This window comes from Esox lucius, chromosome 5 (genome assembly GCF_011004845.1).
Source record: "Esox lucius isolate fEsoLuc1 chromosome 5, fEsoLuc1.pri, whole genome shotgun sequence".
Classification (NCBI taxonomy): domain Eukaryota; kingdom Metazoa; phylum Chordata; class Actinopteri; order Esociformes; family Esocidae; genus Esox; species Esox lucius.
Window position 1 is genome coordinate 9,245,001 of NC_047573.1, and position 20,762 is coordinate 9,265,762.

The 20,762-nt window shown below is 43.1% G+C and overlaps 2 protein-coding genes across 3 annotated transcripts in view; one reads left to right on the forward strand and one right to left on the reverse strand.

Annotated features, from left to right (window-relative positions):
• The window catches only part of wnt3 (wingless-type MMTV integration site family, member 3), a 27,060-nt gene extending 26,583 nt beyond the window's left edge, over window positions 1-477 (reverse strand). The window contains exon 1 of the mRNA XM_010866336.3: window positions 64-477. Within this exon, the coding sequence (XP_010864638.1) occupies window positions 64-143 (80 nt within the window). The 5' untranslated portion in view covers window positions 144-477. The remainder of the gene's footprint in view (window positions 1-63) is intronic.
• A 9,219-nt stretch (window positions 478-9,696) lies between these two features.
• ormdl3 (ORMDL sphingolipid biosynthesis regulator 3) lies at window positions 9,697-16,491 on the forward strand. 2 transcript variants are annotated; one of them, XM_010866356.5, is made up of 4 exons: window positions 9,697-9,972; window positions 10,605-10,883; window positions 11,126-11,277; window positions 11,817-16,491. In XM_010866356.5, exons 2-4 carry the CDS (start codon window positions 10,710-10,712, stop codon window positions 11,950-11,952), a joined length of 462 nt encoding a protein of 153 aa, XP_010864658.1. In that variant the 5' UTR covers window positions 9,697-9,972; window positions 10,605-10,709; the 3' UTR covers window positions 11,953-16,491. The 2 variants fall into 2 exon arrangements, with proteins under 2 accessions (XP_010864658.1, XP_010864650.1); XM_010866348.5 differs by having other exon boundaries at window positions 10,667-10,883.
• Window positions 16,492-20,762: the final 4,271 nt, after the last annotated feature.

The following is a 20,762-nucleotide window of genomic DNA, read 5'->3' on the forward strand; positions in this document are numbered from 1 at the left end:
TTGACCAAAAGTCTCCATGTAGCAGCACTAGAATTTGATGCTGAATCTCTGAATTGTACTCACCACCAGATGGGATAGCCTCCAAGCACCCGCGAGGTTGACCACCACACACACATCATATATCCAATCAGGTACAAATCCATGAGGTTTGTCTAGTGGAAATGGATCAGTACATATATATTTCCAATGGGGAATAAAGAACAGACTTCCTGGAGGGGAAGCTTTAGAAAACGCTTGATTGTTGAGGGAGGGGAAAAATTTAAATGAAATTGCAGCAAAAAAAAAAAAAAAAATATCTAACTTCCTCCTGTTCTCCCCCTTCTTTGAGTCAGGCCAGGAAAGTGTGTCTTTCTCCTAGTAGTTAGGTGGGTAAGTGTCTCTCTCTCACACATACACAAACACACGCTGCTACCCGTCCTCTACTTCCCTCCCTCTATGAGGCTCTTTCCTAAGGTAGATATCTTTTTCTCTCTGCACTTTTTTTCCCCTCTCCCTCAGGATGCCTCATACACAGGCCCAATATTAAAGGGGGGAAAAAAGAAGATGAGCGAGGTTTGACGATGTCAGCTGGCAAGCCAATCACAGGGGATGGCCTTAGGTTACGAAAAAAAAAAAAAAAAAATGCGTTCCCATCTGTCAATCACGCACCACCCCCTGGTAATGTGGAAAAGAAAAGAAAGGAGACAGAAAAGAGGGAGGGAGAGAGGGAGGGAAAACGAGAGGGGATGTGTAAGGGAGGCGCAGAAGAGAAAGGTAGAGTTGTTGTTCTATATTTTTCATCCCGGATCATTGAAAGCAAAGCTCTCCCCAAAGTGTCTCAGGATAGGTGAATGTGGATGTAAGGCCTGCCTCCACACTGAGGCTTTTGGATTGGTGGTGGAGGGCGTGGGGGGGGGGTGTTGACTCCATTTTTAGGGTTTGTGCCCTGACTAATTGATCCGGATATATGTGCATACAGTGCCTCCACGCACACACACACACTCACAGACACACACACGTACATAGGAAGACAATTACAGTGAATTTTCTAAATTGTTGTCCTCCCAGCTCGACGAGGGGACATAAAAGAAGACACAATAAAGCTGTAAAACGTGGTCTTAAGGCCTGGGTTATATGCTTTAGTGGCCCAAAGGCAACACATTTCCCATCAGTACCATTGTAGTTGTGATGGGCTGTGGAGGAGACGGTATTGGGTGGGACAGAAGAGGGAGCTGGGACACGCCAGTACATATTACACTAAAACTACACTCACCCAAAGTTAATTAACATGGAAAAAAATATTTAATTAAGAGGTATAATGCTCTTTTATTTATATCAACGCTTAGGGAAACAATTCTTTTCTACAAAGGCTATTCTGTAATGGTGCACTGTACCGCAAAAGCTAAAAGCAAAAAAAAAAACAACAACAAAAAACACGAAGAAAACAAACATCAAAAGACTGCAGTATGTTAGTGGAAACTGAGATTTCATACGTTTCTATGTGAAGTAAAACCCTGCTCAGTTGGACAGCTTGTTATTCCAGTTTTGCTATTTTGTTGCATCATGTCTTTAAAGGGTAATGTGCTCCCATGCTCTTAGCGGTTCCCCTACCATGTTATTATGGTTCTGTGTCTTCAGATGGTGTTTCCTTTGTAATAGAAACAGCACTCCATGCAGACACTCATGACATCATACATGTACTCTGAGCTAAAACAAGATCAATGAGTTAATGTTCCTTTCAGTTTCAGTCCATTACTACGTCTTACCAGACACAGCTATTCAGCCATTAAAATACTCATAGTTTTAAAGAAACATATTGATAAGTCTGGTGTCAGTTAGTTCCCTGATGGTCTGTTCGCTTTTGGATCGAAGACTTCATGGTGGCACAGGTGCATGGATTAGGAATTGATCAAGTTCTTCCTGCAGTATCCACGGGGGATTATGTTGGCCCTGCACTCAAACCTCTCCCATACCGCCACCATAAGATGCCATCTTAAAATAAACTCCAGTGGTGACCACAGACCAAGGAGCTCCTGTCCTATCTGATGCGGTTTGCGAAATGCCCCCCCCCCCCTCACCGCTGATGGTTTTTTTCTGGTGACAACTGATGCTTTGCCTTGGGGGTGGTAGTAGTGGTGGTCCATCTCAGGGCAGGAGTGAGTGAGTGCTGGAGGGGGCCGAAGGAAAAGGCTGAAAGGTCTCACAGCGGGGGCTGGGACTGTGCCCTCTGGAGCGGAGAGCTCCCTGCCTACCAAAGGCCCGGCCCAGTGGCCACAGCCCAGAGGTCAGCCACGGAGTACACTCCTCTTTTATTCCCCACAACAATGATGCGTAATAAGCTGCGGCCGCTGAAAAAACATCAGTCTCCACCCCCCCCAGAATGGGAGAGGATGTTGACATTAACGGCGGCCGTCCCGGTGAAATATGGACGATGGTAAATCTTTCAGTCAAAGTGTCGATCGAGCGTCACGTCCAGATGGGGTATGTGTCTGGGATGCTCGCGACAAGGAACCGGGGTCTGCTTTCGATCACATTGTCGTGTGCTACAGTGAAGGCATTTGAAAATGTGCCGAGCTCAGCGCTTCCATTTTGACTTCAGGCATTATTTAGGAGGGGTCCTGTGCTGCAGGGCCAGATGTGTATGGATAGGGAATGTGACGGGGACAGAATTTACGAGGGGAGGCGATGGAATGGTCTGCGGTCTGCATCTGAACAACATTGTTTACCCTGCAGGTCACAGCCACAACGTGATCAACTGTCTGGAAACTTGACGACTACGATCCAGAATTCAACAAAACCTGGTCTTAGAGTTTGACAGGGACCATACATAAAGATCGCCCTCTGAATGTGTGTCTCTTTTTTCTCATTCTGAGGTGCAGGTAAAGTACAGGGCCTGTCACCACTGCAAGACATTTCTACCAGTATGACTGTCCTGTGATTTCTGGGTGGCTTTGTCAGTGTGGAGAGTGAGACACCTCAGAAGCTCTGACCTAGGGTCACGAGTTCATCTCTCTAAAATGTTTATGGATCTGTAAGGTAATACACCAGGACCAGATCTTCAATACTGCATATTCAGTCTGTAAACCTGGTATTTACGTCTTTACATTTTTTCTCACTTCAGATATCAGCTTCCTTAATGGGACATCAGCCTCTAGGGCAGGTTTGAAGACAATTCAGTGACACAGCCTAAGACGTCTGACCTTTGACCTTTGTTAACTATGTACTGTATGGATGAATGTCACGGTGACATAAAATGTGTGTGTGTATGTGTGTCCATGGAGCATTGATGTGTGTTTGTTCTTGAGCATGTGTGTGTGTGTGTGTGAGAGAGAGACTATGGGCTTGCATATGTGGGGTGGGGGCACAGAGGACCCCTGCTGTGTTGGTTTCTACGGTGACCTGAGAAACGCTGTAACCAGGTCCGGCTCTTTCTCAGGCCTGATCAGCGTATCGCCACAAAAGAGGACATGTGTTTAGCCCCCCCCCCCCCCCCCCCCCCCCCCCCCCCCACCGCCCCCTCCCACTCAATCCGACCAGCGCGGCCGGACCGAGGCAGCCAATAAAACCAGGATTAGGAGGGCGTCTACACACTGGGTCTGTAGCCGAAAAGTTTCTGAGCACGCCCAGCTCCGCCCTCCCCTCACACACTTCTTTTCTTTCATTACTTCTTTCTGTCTCTCTTTCTTAGACCATCTTTCCTCTTTGTTTGTTTCATTCGCTCCCGTTCTCGCTCCTTCCTCTTCCTTTCTCCTCTTCCTCCTCCGTTGCCTCTTTCTTTCAGAGCCCCTCGCTCTCAGTAAGCTCTTGACCCAGCGGGGTTTCCGCAAGTTACTCGTTCTGTTGGTGCAGTTCAGCTCAGCCAATTCTCAACGCCCTTCAATGCCTGACTCCTCCCGTCATATCTGGGCGTCTTGCCCCGTCACGATAAGGAAATGTGCTCTGTCATAGTAACAGTCCTGCGATGTTTCCGGTCCATGTTGCTCGCGTGGCCTGTGCCCCTTCCTTCCCCACTGGACAGAGATGAGACTCGACGTCCCTGGTGTGTTGTTTCGCTCCGGAACAGAGCGACAGTGTCTGGTTTTTCAAGGTGTCCCATTGCAATGGACAACTATCATCGTGCTGTGTGCTGCCATGAAAGTCGACACACCAGTAGGCCTGTCTGCCGTCAGAGGCCGCATGCCCGTCCATCTGCTCCGGAACCCATCCCTAATGTGTCCTGGAAATGGGAGCATTTGGATAATATCGCCACAGCCTTTGTCAGAGACTTTGTAATCCGGGGACAAAGAGCGACAAGAACTCTCCCCCAAACAAACCTTTTTCATTAGAGCGGCAAACACTTCATCCCTCTGCAATTCAGCAGGAGCCCCTGTTGGTGTGGGCGGCCGAGCCTCTGTCACACAGAGAGGGACTGAAGAGCCTCAAACCCCTCGACTGGCGCTCTTCAGCCGGACACTGAGCCCAAGCCCTAATTAAAGGGCACTTAAGTTCCACAATGAGCAGCCGTGCAGGGTGTGGGGCCAGCGAGGGTCTGGGAGTGGAGGGGCCGTGCTCATGGCACTCGTAAACAAGGGGTCCGGGACACAGGCAGAGGGAGAACAGAGGCAGAGAGAAGGGAGACTATGTGCCAGAGACTTTGTTCACACAAGATGAAGAGTCAACAGCCAGCCTTCTTGCCATCCCCCCTAATAACCACCTTCCACGGGGGGCCCGGCGAACACAATACATCTCCCACTCCCTTCCTCTGGCTCTCAATCACTGATGGGACAATGAGGGAGCCCTCTGCTCCTCCATACCCCCCTTCATAGCCCCCCCCCCCCCAAACAGACACTTCTTTTATTGAAATTCTTTGGCGTTCTAATCCCCAGCTTCCTCCAGGGGCAATAATGGACTCCCTGCGACAGCCCTTTCCAGCCCTGATCTCGATCCTCCTCCCAGGCAGGGTCACACGTCTGTTCCCCCCAGTGACACCATACGCCTTCCTAGTCATTGAAAACCGGCATTATGGTATTTGGTAATAAAATTAAATGTGATCCCCAACAAAAAAATAACAATGAGGCGATGAATCATTTAAAGGTTGATTTGTCAACCCCTGATTGGTCAATTTGTGAGAGTGAGACAGAAAGCAGAGCCCGGGGCGAAGGGAGGGAATGCGTTTATGGACCACATGAAGAATGGTTGAACTACCCAATATGCATTTTTTGTTTTTATTTTACCATGCAGCTGACTGTCTCCGGCGGACAGCGTAATTACAATCTGACCGTCAACACGCAACTTTAGTTTTGGGGGCTGAATAAAAGTACAGGATACGGATCATGACAACCGTCCTGCATACCTTTCTTGTGCCTTTTCAAGCTTTGCTCGAATACATATTCCGCCTCAGAACAGGTGTATCATTCACTAACAGTCGGATGAGTCCCTGAGCATGCAAGCGACCAGCTGAAATGTGAGGATGATGACATCTGCTGGTCACGCATGGCTCTGAGAGGTGATAATGAACAGAAGGCTCCATCGCATTACTCTTTTGCCATACATTATCCATACTTTCATATCAATACCAACAGCATTATCGCTCAAATTTATACACATTACTGTAAATGTTGACCGTGTACTTTTAAATTTAATTGGATATAAATAACAATATATATTAGTCGAGTGTATTGTCATGTACTCCCTTTGAATGCGTTCTGTCTCTTTGAAACACTGGGGTGTATGTTACAGAAACCAAAGGCCTAGAGCAAAAGCGAGACAATAATGCCAGAAAAGAATCTAGCCATGAAAGGTATCTTGTCATTAAAAGCTGTTATTACAGGCACGAGTCCAATTAACAGCATCATATTACATTTGAAAGTCTTACTGAAAGGGCCTTGAGGGAGTGGGCAGAGTGTATAGAAATGTAGTCTGCTCCTGACCACCTATAAAAAATGGGAAACATGACTTTGAAGGTTACATTTTATAATCCACCAATGCAGATAGAGTTATTTTACAGTGATCACATTTCCACCCTTGTCGGTGTAACCTGAAACTAGGCTGTTGACGACAGAAAACACAGTGGAACTCCCACAAACAATGTCTGCATCTGATTAAATAAACAATAACTGAAGCTTTATGGGATCAACTGGACAGAGTAAATAACAAAAAGCAGCCATAGTCAAAAGATGGCTTAAACTTAATCTTGCCACAAATAAGTACTACAGGACAACTTAAAAAAGTGAATTCTTCAGTTTTGCATTATAAAGAAAGTCACACAAAATACAGTGTTTTAAAACGCAATACATTTTTGCTACTTTCTCATGACTTTATTGCAATGCTGTACATACAGAGCTGATAGAAAGTCTATACTTTCCACATTTTGTTGCATCAGTGCCACCAAGTTTTGTGCTTTTTGTGGGGATGTTCTGTAGCATCATGTTATGGGGATGTTTCTCATCATCAGTGACTGGGGCACAGGATAGCAGGGAAAATGACTGGAGCTACGTACAGAAAAGTCCTGACGTAAAACCTGCTGGCCTTTGCAAGAAAGCTGAAAATTCCATCAATGTCAAGCACAGATTAAAAGCTACTGCTAAGTCCTTGAGAGGCCCCAGTCAGAGTTCTGATTTAAAGCCAATAAATCCAAATCCACACTCCCCAAACAAATTGACAGAGATTTAAAAAAATATTTAAGAAGATTGGTCACATCTAGGCATACAAAGATGGTGGAGACCTATTTTACCAGACATAATAACAACATGTGAATAGATACCAGAATCAACGTCTTTACATGCCATTCATTTATTGCAAATGCCTACACAAATGGGTAATACATTGATTTATGGATTGGAATTAGAAAGACCTTATGAAAAAATGTGTCAATCATTTAGTGTTATTAACTATTTCATAAAGGTCTTATAAAATAATTATGTTTTCCTCCTTTGGTGCTGCTAAACCACATATTCTGGTATTACATTAATTACAAAAACATGCATGCAAACACTTGACCGGGAACACATGCACATGTGGCAAAATAACAAACACACACACAAATACTGAGGTAACATTATCTTTGAAAATGAATGTGTTAAATGGAACACTATGACGCACTAAACCCAGAACAGGTTTGAGTCACAATAGAGTCAGCCATGCCCATTTACTAGTTGGAAAACTACAGCTTGCCCAGTGTAGCAATGGATAGCATCTGAAAGAGAGCGGGGTGCAATTACATCCAACTGTATGAATTAAAACTGATGACCCTGACTGTGTAAGGAAACCATGAACACATACCAACCCAGTACAGACACGCAGAATGTTTCCTGGGTTAAAGCTTCTGGCTTTGAACAAGCACTGTGTTAAGAATCGGACTGGCTTGGAGGAAGCGTGCGGCGATGCTTAACCGTCGGGCACCTGTGGTGGAGTTGCTGCGACAAGGAGCCGGGGAATTGGATATGACAACATTGGGAAGGGAAAAAAGTTGGGGTGAAATACCTTTAAAATGCTGTTTATAAATTGCCTGTATATTGATGAAGAAGAAAACAATATCTGCGCCACAGAGACTCTTCTCACTGCCCAAGCCGACTCTCTAATCTGTTCTAATTCTCTTATTGGTTGACCTTGACACTGTGAAGCAACAGATCCTCCCCTCGAACCTCTCAGGGATGAATGTCTCAGGCTCATTCTCAGATTGCATCCTACCAGGTGACTTGGGAGGAGGATCAGTCTGCCCTGCGTTCCTCTAGCTACTGGTGTTCCCCTTGGCTTGGTTCTACGACCGGTCCTCTTCTATTAATACACCAATCACTTGGTTATGTAATTTCCTCACTTCATATCTTCAAAGGACCGCTTTCTCCTCCCCCTTGTGGCACTTAGGTGGCAGCACACACTTCTGTGGGTCTTTGCAGACATCTCTGCTTGGGTGTCAGCTCGCCATCTCAAGCTTAACCTTCACCGAGCTAAGACAATACGGATTAGCTCTGTGCATTCAAAGACCTGCGGGAGGAGAGCTCCTTCTCAGCCCATTCAAAGCTCTTCTCCATCCTGGCATTCTCAACGGAGGAACCAGCTGTCCGTTGACGCCTGGACAGCCAAGTCCCTTGCCCATTTTACAAACACTTCGGGACACTCGAGCCAGACTGGCCGAGTGTCCAGAATATCCTGGTACTGGGGAAGGTCGAAAACTCAGGACCAGTTGAAGCAATATCGCCAGCGACGGACCAGTTGAAGCAATGTAAACAACGACAGACCAGTTGAAGCAATATCGCCTCATAACATTGAAGATTCACCAACCTATCTTGAAGTGGGTGTTGGCTTATTTTTTGCTCTTTTTTATTTCGATTCCAAACCTGCCACTGGTGTGTGTTGCCTAAGAGCTCTTCATTGATGAAATGTCAAATAAAAAAGAACTGATCCCAATCCAAGTGCTACTACCAATGGTGTTCAGACAACTTGCAATTCATATTTTTTACATGACGTGTAGAAATACAGGTAATTGGCGATGCACAACAGTGGAGGATTTGGCACTGAAAGGAAAATGCATGAGAAGGAAAGAACCTCATACCTACAATGACAGTTGTGGTGTTCGGCGTCTTGCCAGAACATTTCGGGTTGAGCATTAAAATATGCACAAAAAGGAACATGCCTCAAATTGGATATATGCAAACTACAGAACAACACATTTAGGCAATGGCTTTGGAAAGAAATGACGCATAGACAATATCATATGTCCACGAGTGGACTTGATGGGCACTGCAAGGCTTTTCATATTGTTTCCAACGCCAGCCATGATCTCAGAGCATATTGTGCTGCATTTGCATGTGACGGGAGATCTAGAATTACACGTCTTACACCACTCTCTAACACCCAGGGCTATGACCATGAGAGAAGACCTTGTCAGCTTGCCAAACCTGTTGAATGCCACTCAACTCTGGGTTACCCTCAGACATCAGTGGGTATCACATAACCACCTAGTTAAATGGAACACAGTTGACCATCTCAGCCTTAGGGAACAGCGCTCGCCAAATTAGTGTTTGGACTTATCTGGGGATCTAGAACATGACACTCCTGATCTTCTGTGATTTGGGAGCCTGCAAGCATCAGCCGTGTCAGTCATTCTGACTGCTTCTAGCCTAGAGGACGGTCCACATTGCAGCATAGTCAAAGGACTCCTTTTGTGCAGGAATCTTGAATTATAATTGAAATGACGTTCAAATTCTTGATCATATGAAGCTGTTGGCAAAAATAGCTATTATCTACTTGTACAAATCTTTATTTCACTAAAGGCCTCCAGTTTCGTTGCAACTTTTTATTAAAGCATGCAGTGATATAATGGGTATTTCTATTTCAAACTTTTAAAATAATTTAACCCAATTGGTAACTACTTCGTTTTATCAAATGGAGCCTGGGATGCTGGATTTAATTCCTTAGAAACAAAAGCTACATAAGCATTAATTACTAAGGAGATGGAAGTGCCCTACATTAAATATCTAGTAGCGAATTGATATCATAGACAGACCCATTCATAATCATCGAGGTTGGCCAGTACGGTAAAAATTCCATTCGAGTATTTTTTGTGAAGTGTCCTTTTCCCTCCCATAACAGTGACGTTGCTGGAGGGCTGTTCCAATGTTTTCCCTTTAATTGGTCAATTGTACCCATGTGACAAAAAGCAACCAATCAGTGATATGTATTATGAATAATAAAACACATTCCAAATGTGGAGATGTGGAGCTCTGAAAATGATGACGTTTGGTATGAGCTGTGCTGTGTTGTCACCAGCTGTGCGCAAGAAAGACGAATAAAGTGGCTGGGGAGTTGACTGTCTAGCGTGAATTTCGGGATGCGTGCTAAAGGATACATATTACATTGAGTAAGGAATCAACATGCTTTTTGAATGAATGACAAATCGAATCGATATAGCGGTCTGAACTAGTGATGCCAAATACCTAACTAAAGGCGATAGCGAATAAGAGGAAACGTGAGAACAGAGTGAAGATTAAAGTCGGATTGAAGCCATTTTCTGCTGTAAGTAGTCTACAGTCGTTATGTATCATGGTTTATTTATAGATGTTATTGATTTTGAAATACTATAATGCACAATGCAATATGTTTGACCATAATTTATTACAATTTAATAATGGAAACTTCAGGAAGAAGTAATAAAGTATACGAGTTGAATCACTCTGCCCAACATAAATGATGGGTCATACCTATGTGTCATTCTCTCTTTGAGACCATTTTAACCACTTGGAACAGTTGAACAACTTTTTATTCCGTGCGACCAAGACTACCCTGCTGTCTGTTACATCTCAGCATAACTCAAATTTACAACCTAGTTAACACGCCAACTAACTTAGACAAAACTACCCCACCCCCTCCCACTATGTTACTATGAATAGTTCATGGACAGAATAGAATAGCAGTACCCAGTATGTCTTTGTAAAAAAAAAAAGAAGATGATTAATGGCTGACATACATACAGTAAAGGAAATGATAACCTGGGTTGTTCAAGCGCTGAATGCCGATTGGCTGAATGCTCATGCATATCAGACCCATAAAACACATGTTTTTATTGTTCTAATTACATTGGTAGCCAGTCTGTGATAGCAGGGAGCCTCAGGGGTTTGTAATATGTGGCTAATGGCTGTGGTTTTCAGGCACAACTCGTCTGGCATTAATTGCTAAACGATATCAACCCCACCGCCTCCTTTCTGTCCAGTTTCTCAGCGAGGGAGGGGCATGCACCTGGGTGTGTCGGCATCATGAACGTGGGCACGGCGCACAGCGAGGTGAACCCCAACACGCGGGTGATGAACAGTAGGGGTATCTGGCTCTCCTACCTCCTGGGCATCGGCCTGCTGCATGTCATCCTGCTCAGCATCCCTTTTGCCAGCGTGCCTGTGGTCTGGACCCTCACCAACCTCATCCACAACCTGGTGGGTGGCCGGGGGTTGCCGGGGGCCATCGGCCAACCTTCGACATTTGCCCCTTTTCTATGAAAGTCGCTTGGGTATATTTGAGTCACAGAACAGTAATGCCGGCTCACACTCTGTGCCAGAATAAATACTGTACATGCGGGGGTGGTGAGCTTCTGAACATCACGCAGTACAACCGTACAGTTCATAAGAGGGCAGGTGAAGCCTGTCGTGTCAGCCGTTCTGTGTTGTTTGTGTTTCAGTGTATGTACCTGCTGTTACATTTGGTGAAAGGAACCCCGTTTGAGACTCCGGACCAGAGCAAGGCTCGCTTCTACACATACTGGGAGCAGATGGACTACGGCGTCCAGTTCACTGCCTCGCGCAAGTTTCTCACCATCACCCCCATCATCCTGTAAGTACTTCTGAATACCTTGAGCTGCACCGTTATGTTCACCGCTGATTCATAGACCATTAGCGAACAGTCTCTTGACTAATTAGAAAACCTTTATGAAGTACCGCTGAATGCAAAGCTTTATGTGAAGTGAACCGTCAGCCTCAGTGTTGTTTGTCCTTGACTCCAGCATTCTCCCATCAGCCTTTGCCAGCCAGTCTGTACTGTAGGCCCCTGTGGTGGCGACTGTTTCTGCCAGCAGCAGAAAGCCCCATTTAGAGAGAAACTCCTGACAGACACTCTTGTCACTAACGCTTAGTCAATTAACCGTGATGGATCGATGGTGTTCGCGGACGACAAATGTCAGTTTGATCGTCAACAGTCCTCTACGACAGTTAACAGGTGCAGACACGGTGTTGTGAAAATCATGTGTAACTGTTGACCAAATAGGATCTGCCTGTAGTTGTCCAGACCATACCTTGTTACCTTGTTACCTGACCTTCTCATTCCAGCTCCAGCCTTTAATCTTCTCATTCCTTCTCTCCCTCCTCTACACCTAGCTACATCCTCACTAGCTTCTACACCAAATATGACCGGGCACATTTTGTGGTAAACACGGTCTCCTTGATGACCGTTCTCATTCCCAAGCTCCCGCAGCTTCACGGAGTCCGGATCTTCGGGATTAACAAGTACTGACAGGACGGACGGAGATGCCGCCGCCGTTCCTCCATCTCTATACGGACTGGAAACACAGAGCATTGGGTTCTCAGCATTGGCGCCCAGCCCATAGGGATCTATGGCTCCTCTGGCTCACAGTTTTATTGAGAACTCCGCTAAATACAGCCTACCAACAAAGGAACCGGAGCATAATTGACGTACCTCACAAGGCTCGGCTGGGTCCGAGATTTGATGTGCCACTATTGAAGCTGTGCTGTGGTAGTTTCATTGGTAGTTCGCTTTGTCAGCATTGTAAGCCAAATACACAGGGAACACTGCGAGCGAAGCCATTTTGGAAATATGACGTTTTAAGATGAGTGACAATGGGACGATGAGAAACCTCTGAACGGTTTGGTCCTGGTTGTGGCTCGTTTATAAGAAAAGTAATGTCACTTTGTGATGCCCAATGCCCTCTTGAACCCTAACTTTGTTTAGCATGTTGTCCTCACAAGGCTAATTGTCTTCTCAGCTAGATGCATGGAGCGTTAGAATTAGAGATGCTCGAAGTGTCTCAGTGGTTAGACAGGAGGTACTGCAGAGTTTATATTTAGGCCCCTGAATTGTCGTACTTTTTAAGTTTGGAAAGTTAAAGGAACACATATTTTATCTGACCATTTCAATGTTTGGATCGCCGTGTTCAAATTTCAGCCAGAGTAAACTTCTCTTCCCACTGCAGTCTGTAATCTAGTGCAGACTCGGTGGAGACTTGTTCAGTCCCACCCAGCTCATTCCAGAGATGTGAATCTATTGTATTTACATTTCATTTGGGCCCCTTGGGGAAAAAGAATCAAAGGTGGTTAGGTGATTCATGTTCTTTGAAACATTTGTGCAAACCTATTGCACACTCCTATTGGCATACAGTACACTTCATACTAATGTTCAAAAATGATTTATGTTAGTGGATGGGCATGGGCTTTAAGACTTCCTTCAAACTGCACACAGAGACATATAAATGGTATCCATGAGTTATTCTGACTCTGGTTAAGTAGAAAGTTACATTTGCAAAATGTTAAAATATCTCCTGGGTCGGTACAAAGCCCTTAGTTGCATTATGAATATTTATTTGAGTTCTGATGTTTGAGAAGTTACCAGACCATCAAGCCACACACTGTGTACGCGTCTGCAGATTCACAACTGTGGCCAAAAAGGAGCCTTTTTATAAAGGGGAAACTGAAAGTGAGAAGAACTACTGGTCTACATTGTGTTTACAACACATAGAAAGAAGCAGGTGGAAATTCAGATAGATATTTATTTGAAACTAATTTCCATAATATTTCACTTTACAGAATAACCCTGTCAGTATTTGTGGCTGTGAACAGTGGAAAATATCTTGCAGTATTATATTTTCATGGATGAAAAATCCTCAATCGACCTGAATGACTTCAGTAGATTTCACTCAATGACAAAGAGAAGATTATTGACAGTCTTTCAGGCAAGAAATATAATAGTTAAATCTAGGGATGGTGGAAAGGTGTTCAATTCACAGCTTTTGTAGAGACTTTATAGCAAAAAACAAAACGTGAAATGGTGTTTAAATCTTTTAGTGTGTGTAGGTCCACCTATTGGTTAGCATAGTGGAGTGTCTTTTATGATGTGTGATGTGTAGCACTGTGAAGTTTGTGTGATCTGACCAGTACAGAGTACAGAATCGAATTTCATTGCATAACAGCATGACAGCAGTCTTTTGAAATTGCCGTTCCTTGCTTCACAGTGGTTAGGCTACACATCTAAACCACAGGCTCATGCACAATAAGGGATTTTTTTTTTAGCACTTAATTTAAGTAAATCATATAACCATATGGGTTATCATTTTGGTATATTTTGATGAGAGACTGCCTGAATGGAAAAACGTCACTTTTCCAGCAGCAACAAAAGTGCAGGCAAACCTTGTTTTCTTGTACATGAATACCTGTATGTGATCATCGTTGACACAGAAAGGCCTTGACCTTGTTTACGAACCTCTATTTAATGGGGTTGCAACAACAAAGAATACTGTGCTTATCTTTGGTATTTGGTTTTAGTGAATGAAAGCTGTAACTTCAAGAGGTACGCCAATATTGTTCAAATACATACTTTACACCTGAGAAAAAACTATTGCTGACAAATTCACAGTTACTGGCAGTATTAGAATAACCTGTCTTGACATATTGTATAAAAAATGGTGTACTGCTTATACTTCTAGTATCTTTGAAATACTCTGCTCACACTTTAAGACATTTGGGTTACACTTTATTTTGAGGGGTTCATATTTCCATCTGTAAATGTTTAATAGATAATAGAACAAACTTTCAACAAGCCATCTGTTGATGAGCAACTCCTTACTACCGTTAGGGTTAGGTTTCAGTAAGATTTAGGGTAAGAATATGGTTAGGTAAGGTTAGGGTTAGTTACAGTGTTACTGACAGTCTGCAGATGATATGTAGAGCATCTACAGAAACACTTGTTGGACTCTGAAAATGAAGAGAATGATGTCCAATTCAAGCATGCTTGTAAGTTTGCAGCAACTAGGAAGTGAGCATCAACATCCACTCGCAGGGTGATACAGCATTATAGCTGGCGGCAAAACTATGAATACTGGCCTGTGCTGTATCCTTGATTAGTCGTGCAACCCTCGATAGTAATCCATGGGTACTGCAACCTGAATCCAATTAGAACACAAAACCGGTAGCTTGTTAAACATTGATTAAGGGGAGAGTGATAGCGGTGAAAGTGAGTCCTCGGGTGCTGCCGCGGACTAGACTTACCGTCGGCCCATTTGCAGTTGGACTTTTGGGATTGTCCCCCCTCGCCACCCGGTCTGGGGCCTGCACGCAGCAGCTCTACTGGGTGGTTGGGCTCCATTGATTAATAAATGGCAACTTCACACCCAAATGTTTTAAATGATTCCCTAATTCAATAACTCAAAGAATGAGAGACCAAATGCATTTACTAATTCAAAGCAAGGTGGCTACATATGCGTATCTACAACCATTAATCAGGGGAAATCTGCAGGATGTACACAGCATTGCAATTATTAGTCATATTTGGCATGTTTTTGCGGAAACGTGACTGGCCATGACATTAATGCTTAGTTTACTTCATTACTTAACGCTTGAAATGAAAAATAGATAACTTATCATGCTACATGCTACGGTGATAAAACAGGCTATCTATTTAGTGTACCTGATGCTTATGACAACCCACAGCGCATCTTGCGGGGTAATGGCGCCCTGGAAGGGGTTTAATAGACAATCGGCAGATGCACAAAATTAAACCACGACTTGAATGTCCACACTCCATTGCTATTTATTTCAGATCTCGGTTCAGATTCCACTTTAACCAAATGCTTTTTTGCTGCTGTTTGTGAAAATAGGCTGGTGATATGATACTTGTTTTCAGTGGCGTTCCGGTACTTCTAATTTTAGGCAAACAGCGTTCCGGTTCCTTTTTTAGGCAAAAGAGCCGCCTGGGACGTCCGGGATAGGCTACTTAAACGGACCAAGACCTATTAACGCATACATTATGATGAACATAATCTAATGTGCGATTTGTCAGTTCCTGTACTTACTTTATCCCAAGTAAAGCGCAGCTTGTTTCATGAAAGGGACAGAACGTAACGGTTAAACAATCTAGAACTGCTGCCTGTAGTTAAAATCATAGACTACAGATCTAATTAGTTAATTCACATCTAAAACAATGCATCTCGCGCGACCTCAATCACTGATGGAACCAAGCAGAATTAGATTGCATGAATGTCTGCTCTCTGTAGATTTTTTTCTGCACTGATCAACCTCATTACCACTAGATAGGAATCTGGGCAGCTAATCCGTTTAAGTAGAAGTGCAGGTATATGTTCTGACCGGTTCTTACATGGAGACTGGTATTGTAGATCTGCCAACATGTCAGTCTGGGTACCTCTAGCTCATGTATACTCAAGCAGCCGCGTAGGTTGGTATGGTATATTGCGGGTCGGGGTCAATGATCCCTGTATTTTCACCCTTTTCCAGGGGGACCTGTCTATATTACTTTGGGGTGGGGGGGGGGGGGGTCTTGACCACCCCGCCCCCACTAATTCTACACCCTGTACTTAAGGTCCATATGTAGGTAAGTCAAGGTCTATATGTTGCTGAGTTACAATTCTACAGAATCCATGTGTATGACGCCATATATATACGTTTGTGGCATTGTATTTGTTATTCAATGTAAATACAAATTTCGAGACAATTGTAATTCAGAAGCCGATAAACCTCTCAATAAATGTCTGTCATTATTATTGCATGAATAGCGCACGTGTTTAGCCTCTAGCTCTACAGTGATGTTCTCTCGTAAAATACTTATCTCCAGCAGAGGGCAGCAGATGTTTGTCACAGATCCTAATCTGAATAGACATTTTCCTCCTATAAATAGGAATTGCCTCATGCTAGATGTTATTGACCCCTTTTTTCATTTTGAACATTTCCAGGGGTTTTGTTATGACTTGTCAGCTCACCATGACCTTGAATTTTTAACTGATGCAATAAAGATTTTCATTAAGATTCATGCTCTGGGCAGGAAAATGGGTTCGTTAATGGCTTATGTGATCTTTTATCTCAGCATTTGAATAGCAGTGTAATCAGCGCACTGAACAAAAATAAAATTCAGAATGCAACAATTTCCAAGATTTTTTTATTAATTAGGCCCTAATCATAGGATATCACATGACTACAATAAAACATGCTGTTTATCTGTTGCTCACAAAAGTAAGAAGGTGTATCAGAGAACCAGTCACATGGTGCGGCCGTCATTTGCCCGAGCTGCCCGACATGTCATTTGCGTGGAGTTGATCAGACTTGATTGTGGCCTCTGGAACGTTGTCCCCCTTCTCTTCAGTGGCTTTGCGAAGGGGCTGGATCTCGGCAGGTGTGTACTGACACGTGCCGCCTGGTGCCGTATGTTATGAGGGGACGACGGCGGATGAAGGCCGCAACAGTCTCTTGACCAACTTCTCGCGTTCACAATCACTATTGTTACAGTGCAACTGTGTTTGTAGGCCGGACCAACGGTTTCGTCTCAGACGACGCCGCAGATGAATAGGACGGATGTGCATTTCGTGGGCTGGTGGGGTTACATGCGCTTTAGTTAAAGGGTCCGTTGGAAAATGCTGACAAGCTCTGTAACACAATGTAGGAGCTCATGGTAGAGGAAATGAAATAGATCTCTGAAGGACATTCCTGCATATCACATTTTGCTGTATGGTAGATAGGCCTTTTATTGTCCCAAGCACATTGCGTATGATCATGCACATTGCGATAATGATCATGCTCTTTAATCATCTTAATATGTCATACCTGTCAGGTGATGGGTTATCTCAGCAAAGGAGAACACTTTCTTTGGATAGTCAAACCGAAGATTTAAAGACTATCAATACCATTTCATCTACTAACACAAACCTTCACCTTAAACCTCTTCATATCTCTAATCTTAACCCTTTCCCTAACCCTTACACTAACATTCATTCTAAACCTAACCCTGATCAATTAACCATACAATGTAAAAAAAATCTGTATTTTTACTAGACATTGTTCTGTATTTTTTTACGGAAAACTTCTGCATAACAAGTTTAAATATAAATTACCGTATTTACCGAAACACACATTGCATGCTGGGTAAATGTTTAAATATTCTCACTTGACTTTTCTGTTCAGAAAAGTTGTGCCTGTGTTGGTCAGCAATTTACACCTCTGGGATAAATCTGGAATAAATGTAAGTTATGTTGCTACAATTCATGATCTGTTTACATTTAATCATTAATTGTTAAGAACTCTTAAGTTTATGTTATGTTACCTGCCGTTAGCTAACATTTATTCCAACAATTTATTCCAATGTATAGGGTAGATATAGCTGAGATTTTTGCTTATCACAGAACTGTATTGCTATATTTAATATAAAAATTACACATTTTATTTGTATGTATATTGAAGATGAATACCGCTCGCAAAGCAGAAGGTTTTATATAAACCTGTGGGGTGTTAGTAGTTATGTACAGTTGCTAGCTAACTTTTGGCGGGCTCACATAGTTCTGGTTTACATGATTGGTTTGTGTTATCGTGGCTACACATACTAGCTATTGATGTTGTTGAACTTGCAAGATAGTCAGCTTTGAATATATATATTGTCAGCTGGCTAGTAGTCAGTTGATTGGATTTGGAAATAATATTTTTATTGTAATATTGTAGTTAGTCAATGTGTAACGGTTAGGTTGTGAATCTTTTCATTGCACGCAAATGCCTACAAAGCTATTTAACAATGCTGCATGTTCAATAGCATTCAGTCAACAATGTACATTTTATTGGCGCCAGTCATAGCCTCCAACATATTAGTGACTTTAATCTTATCTGTCATAATCATGTTGACATGTGGCCTGTGTGAGTTTCAGTGTGTCTCAGTTCCCTCATATGTAAATCACTGCAGGTCGCACAGACATGTCAATCATGTGAATTTTCCTTGTGGTTACCTAGAGTGGTAGAAGATTTTCTTCTTACAATTCTTTAAATGTTCACTTGTTTAAAGAATTGTAAAAAAAAGAGGCAACTTTCAATAGCAATGTATCTGTTCTGATAAAGTGTTCTTGGGAGCATTGTACCAAAACATTTGAATGTTTGAAGGGCTTGGTGTCTCACTTAAATTGCCATTTGCAAGGTCTGCATGCAGTTTGCCCTTTTCATCGATGTGCCAAGACTTTTCAAGTCAAGTCATCCTTTTCTTATCTTTTATCACGATGTCACAGGAAGTGCGATGCAACACACATTGAAGCAATTGAAAAAGTACCCTGCGATAACCTCAATGACTCAGACATGGGCTGTCTAGATGAAAACGTACAAGAGGAGGACAACATGGATGCAGTTGAACCTGGTTTTATGCAAGATACTGTAGGTTTACCAAAAGCATGGCTGGTTTTTTTCTTGGCCTACAAGCAAAGTGTCTGGTTCCTGCCTCCAAAGTTCAGAGATTGCAAATGCAATAGGAACATTGCAAAAAATGCAACATGAGTTTTTTTTATCAATTTGCTATCGGTTGGCTTACATGAATATGGTGTACCTAATGAGATATTGGGAAAACTAGCTAAATGCGTATATGACCAAAGCCCAATGCAAGGTGCATTACAAGCAGATGGTGGTACTTTGGTAACAAACCGTAGAAGACTTCATTATTATAGAAATCACTTCCACCTTGTTGAGCCAGTGCAAAACACCATAGGTGGCAATGTCAATAAGGAAGCATATACTTTGTTGTTGCTAGTTTGTTGATATGGTAACGCTAACTGACAGATATGTAAAGATATTTGTGCACAAAATCTGAGGGAAAAATACATGTGACGTGTTTTAGGAATCCCTTGGCGTGTCGCAGGCCTTTCTGAGGACGTTACCGTGACAGCAAGCCTGGGGAATTAACTAACACATCGTTGGAGCGGAGCGGCGGTGCCCATGTAAACCCATTTCTTCACACCAAGTCGCCTAAATGGGTGCAGCGGAGCTTAACATCGCGTGGGGGAAGTGGCAAAAAAATTGCACTTCTAGCGTGTTGTCCAATAGCAAGTCTGATCGTTGAGTATAGAACTGAGTGTATGAACAAACTCAAGCACGGATCGCAGTTAAGGTTTATGACAGGCTTTGTTTAGCTGCTATTGGTAAGCGCGTGGGAGGAGAGATGTCTACTGTATTAAGTGCAGTGTGTAGTTGCTGTTTAATAGGCGTACCGTTAAACAGAGTAATGTGGGTTGAGGAGTGTACAGCATCCTGTCCTTAGTTTAGAAGGAGAGGATTATGGGTTGTGGGGGTGTGCATGATGATGCATACTGTAAGGTTGAACTGGTAAAACGTGGGCTAACGGGTAAATGGGAGGGCTCATGCACTATCCTTGCTATCTCACAAGTCAAAGGTTAAGTTCCAAATGTCTGCTGGCTTTGATCAAAAATCTCTATTGCGAATAGAACCAAAAATATGTTTATGTACATTGTTTGAAAGGCCTCTTATACTTATCTACTACCCTTATAAATGCTTCTGAAAGCCAGACATGTTTTTGGAACTTATTCATCATGCCAACTTTCTACAACTTAAGTGACTCAAGACTCATAAGCACTTAGTATTATGGGATTCCACTAGACACTGGCTTATTACAAATGTGAGCAATTCATGTCATATCTGATGCAGTCATTTCAGACCTGATGGTCGTATACTGTTTTACATTACAGATACCTCGGCTGCAGTTAGCCACGTTAAATCGTGTAATGGGTAATGAGATTGAAAATCTGTGAAATGGTTTTGGGAGGGCGTGGGGGTCTAAAATAAAAGACTGATCAGCACTAGAAAGCTCATTAGCCATCAATTACCAGATTTTTGAATGTCAGAGTGAAGTAAGTGTGTAAAAATCAAGCTTAGGTGGACCATTTTCCTGTTAACTGTCAGTCATCCTAATGACGAATATTGAGTGTTTCAGTAATCAGTGGCCTTCAAATTGTTGCTCCTAATTACACTCTCACCTGCTTCCTCATTCTCATTCTCACTACCTGCTTGAAAATGCAAAACTTCGAACCTTCCTTGGGTTCCTGCGGTGCTTTTAGATTGATAATGTTTTTCAGTAGTGGTAAGCGACGCGTTACTTGGACTAAAATAAGTGCAGGAACTGGCAAATCATCAGAATGTGTGTGTTAATGACGGTTGTTCCAACAGAGCTTGCTCTTTTGCCTAAAAAAGGAACCGTAACACAGCTTGCCTAAAATTAGAAGTACCAGAAAGCCGTTCTGGACCTTTCCGGCCCAAGTCAAGCACTGG

Bases quoted from the DNA above. Each gene is read 5' to 3' on its own strand.
- ormdl3 (XM_010866356.5), top strand. From the start codon at position 10,710: ATGAACGTGGGCACGGCGCACAGCGAGGTGAACCCCAACACGCGGGTG. The intron at 10,884-11,125 runs GTGGGTGGCCGG...TTTGTGTTTCAG, and splicing joins CCAACCTCATCCACAACCTG to TGTATGTACCTGCTGTTACA. The intron at 11,278-11,816 runs GTAAGTACTTCT...CTCTACACCTAG, and splicing joins ACCATCACCCCCATCATCCT to CTACATCCTCACTAGCTTCT.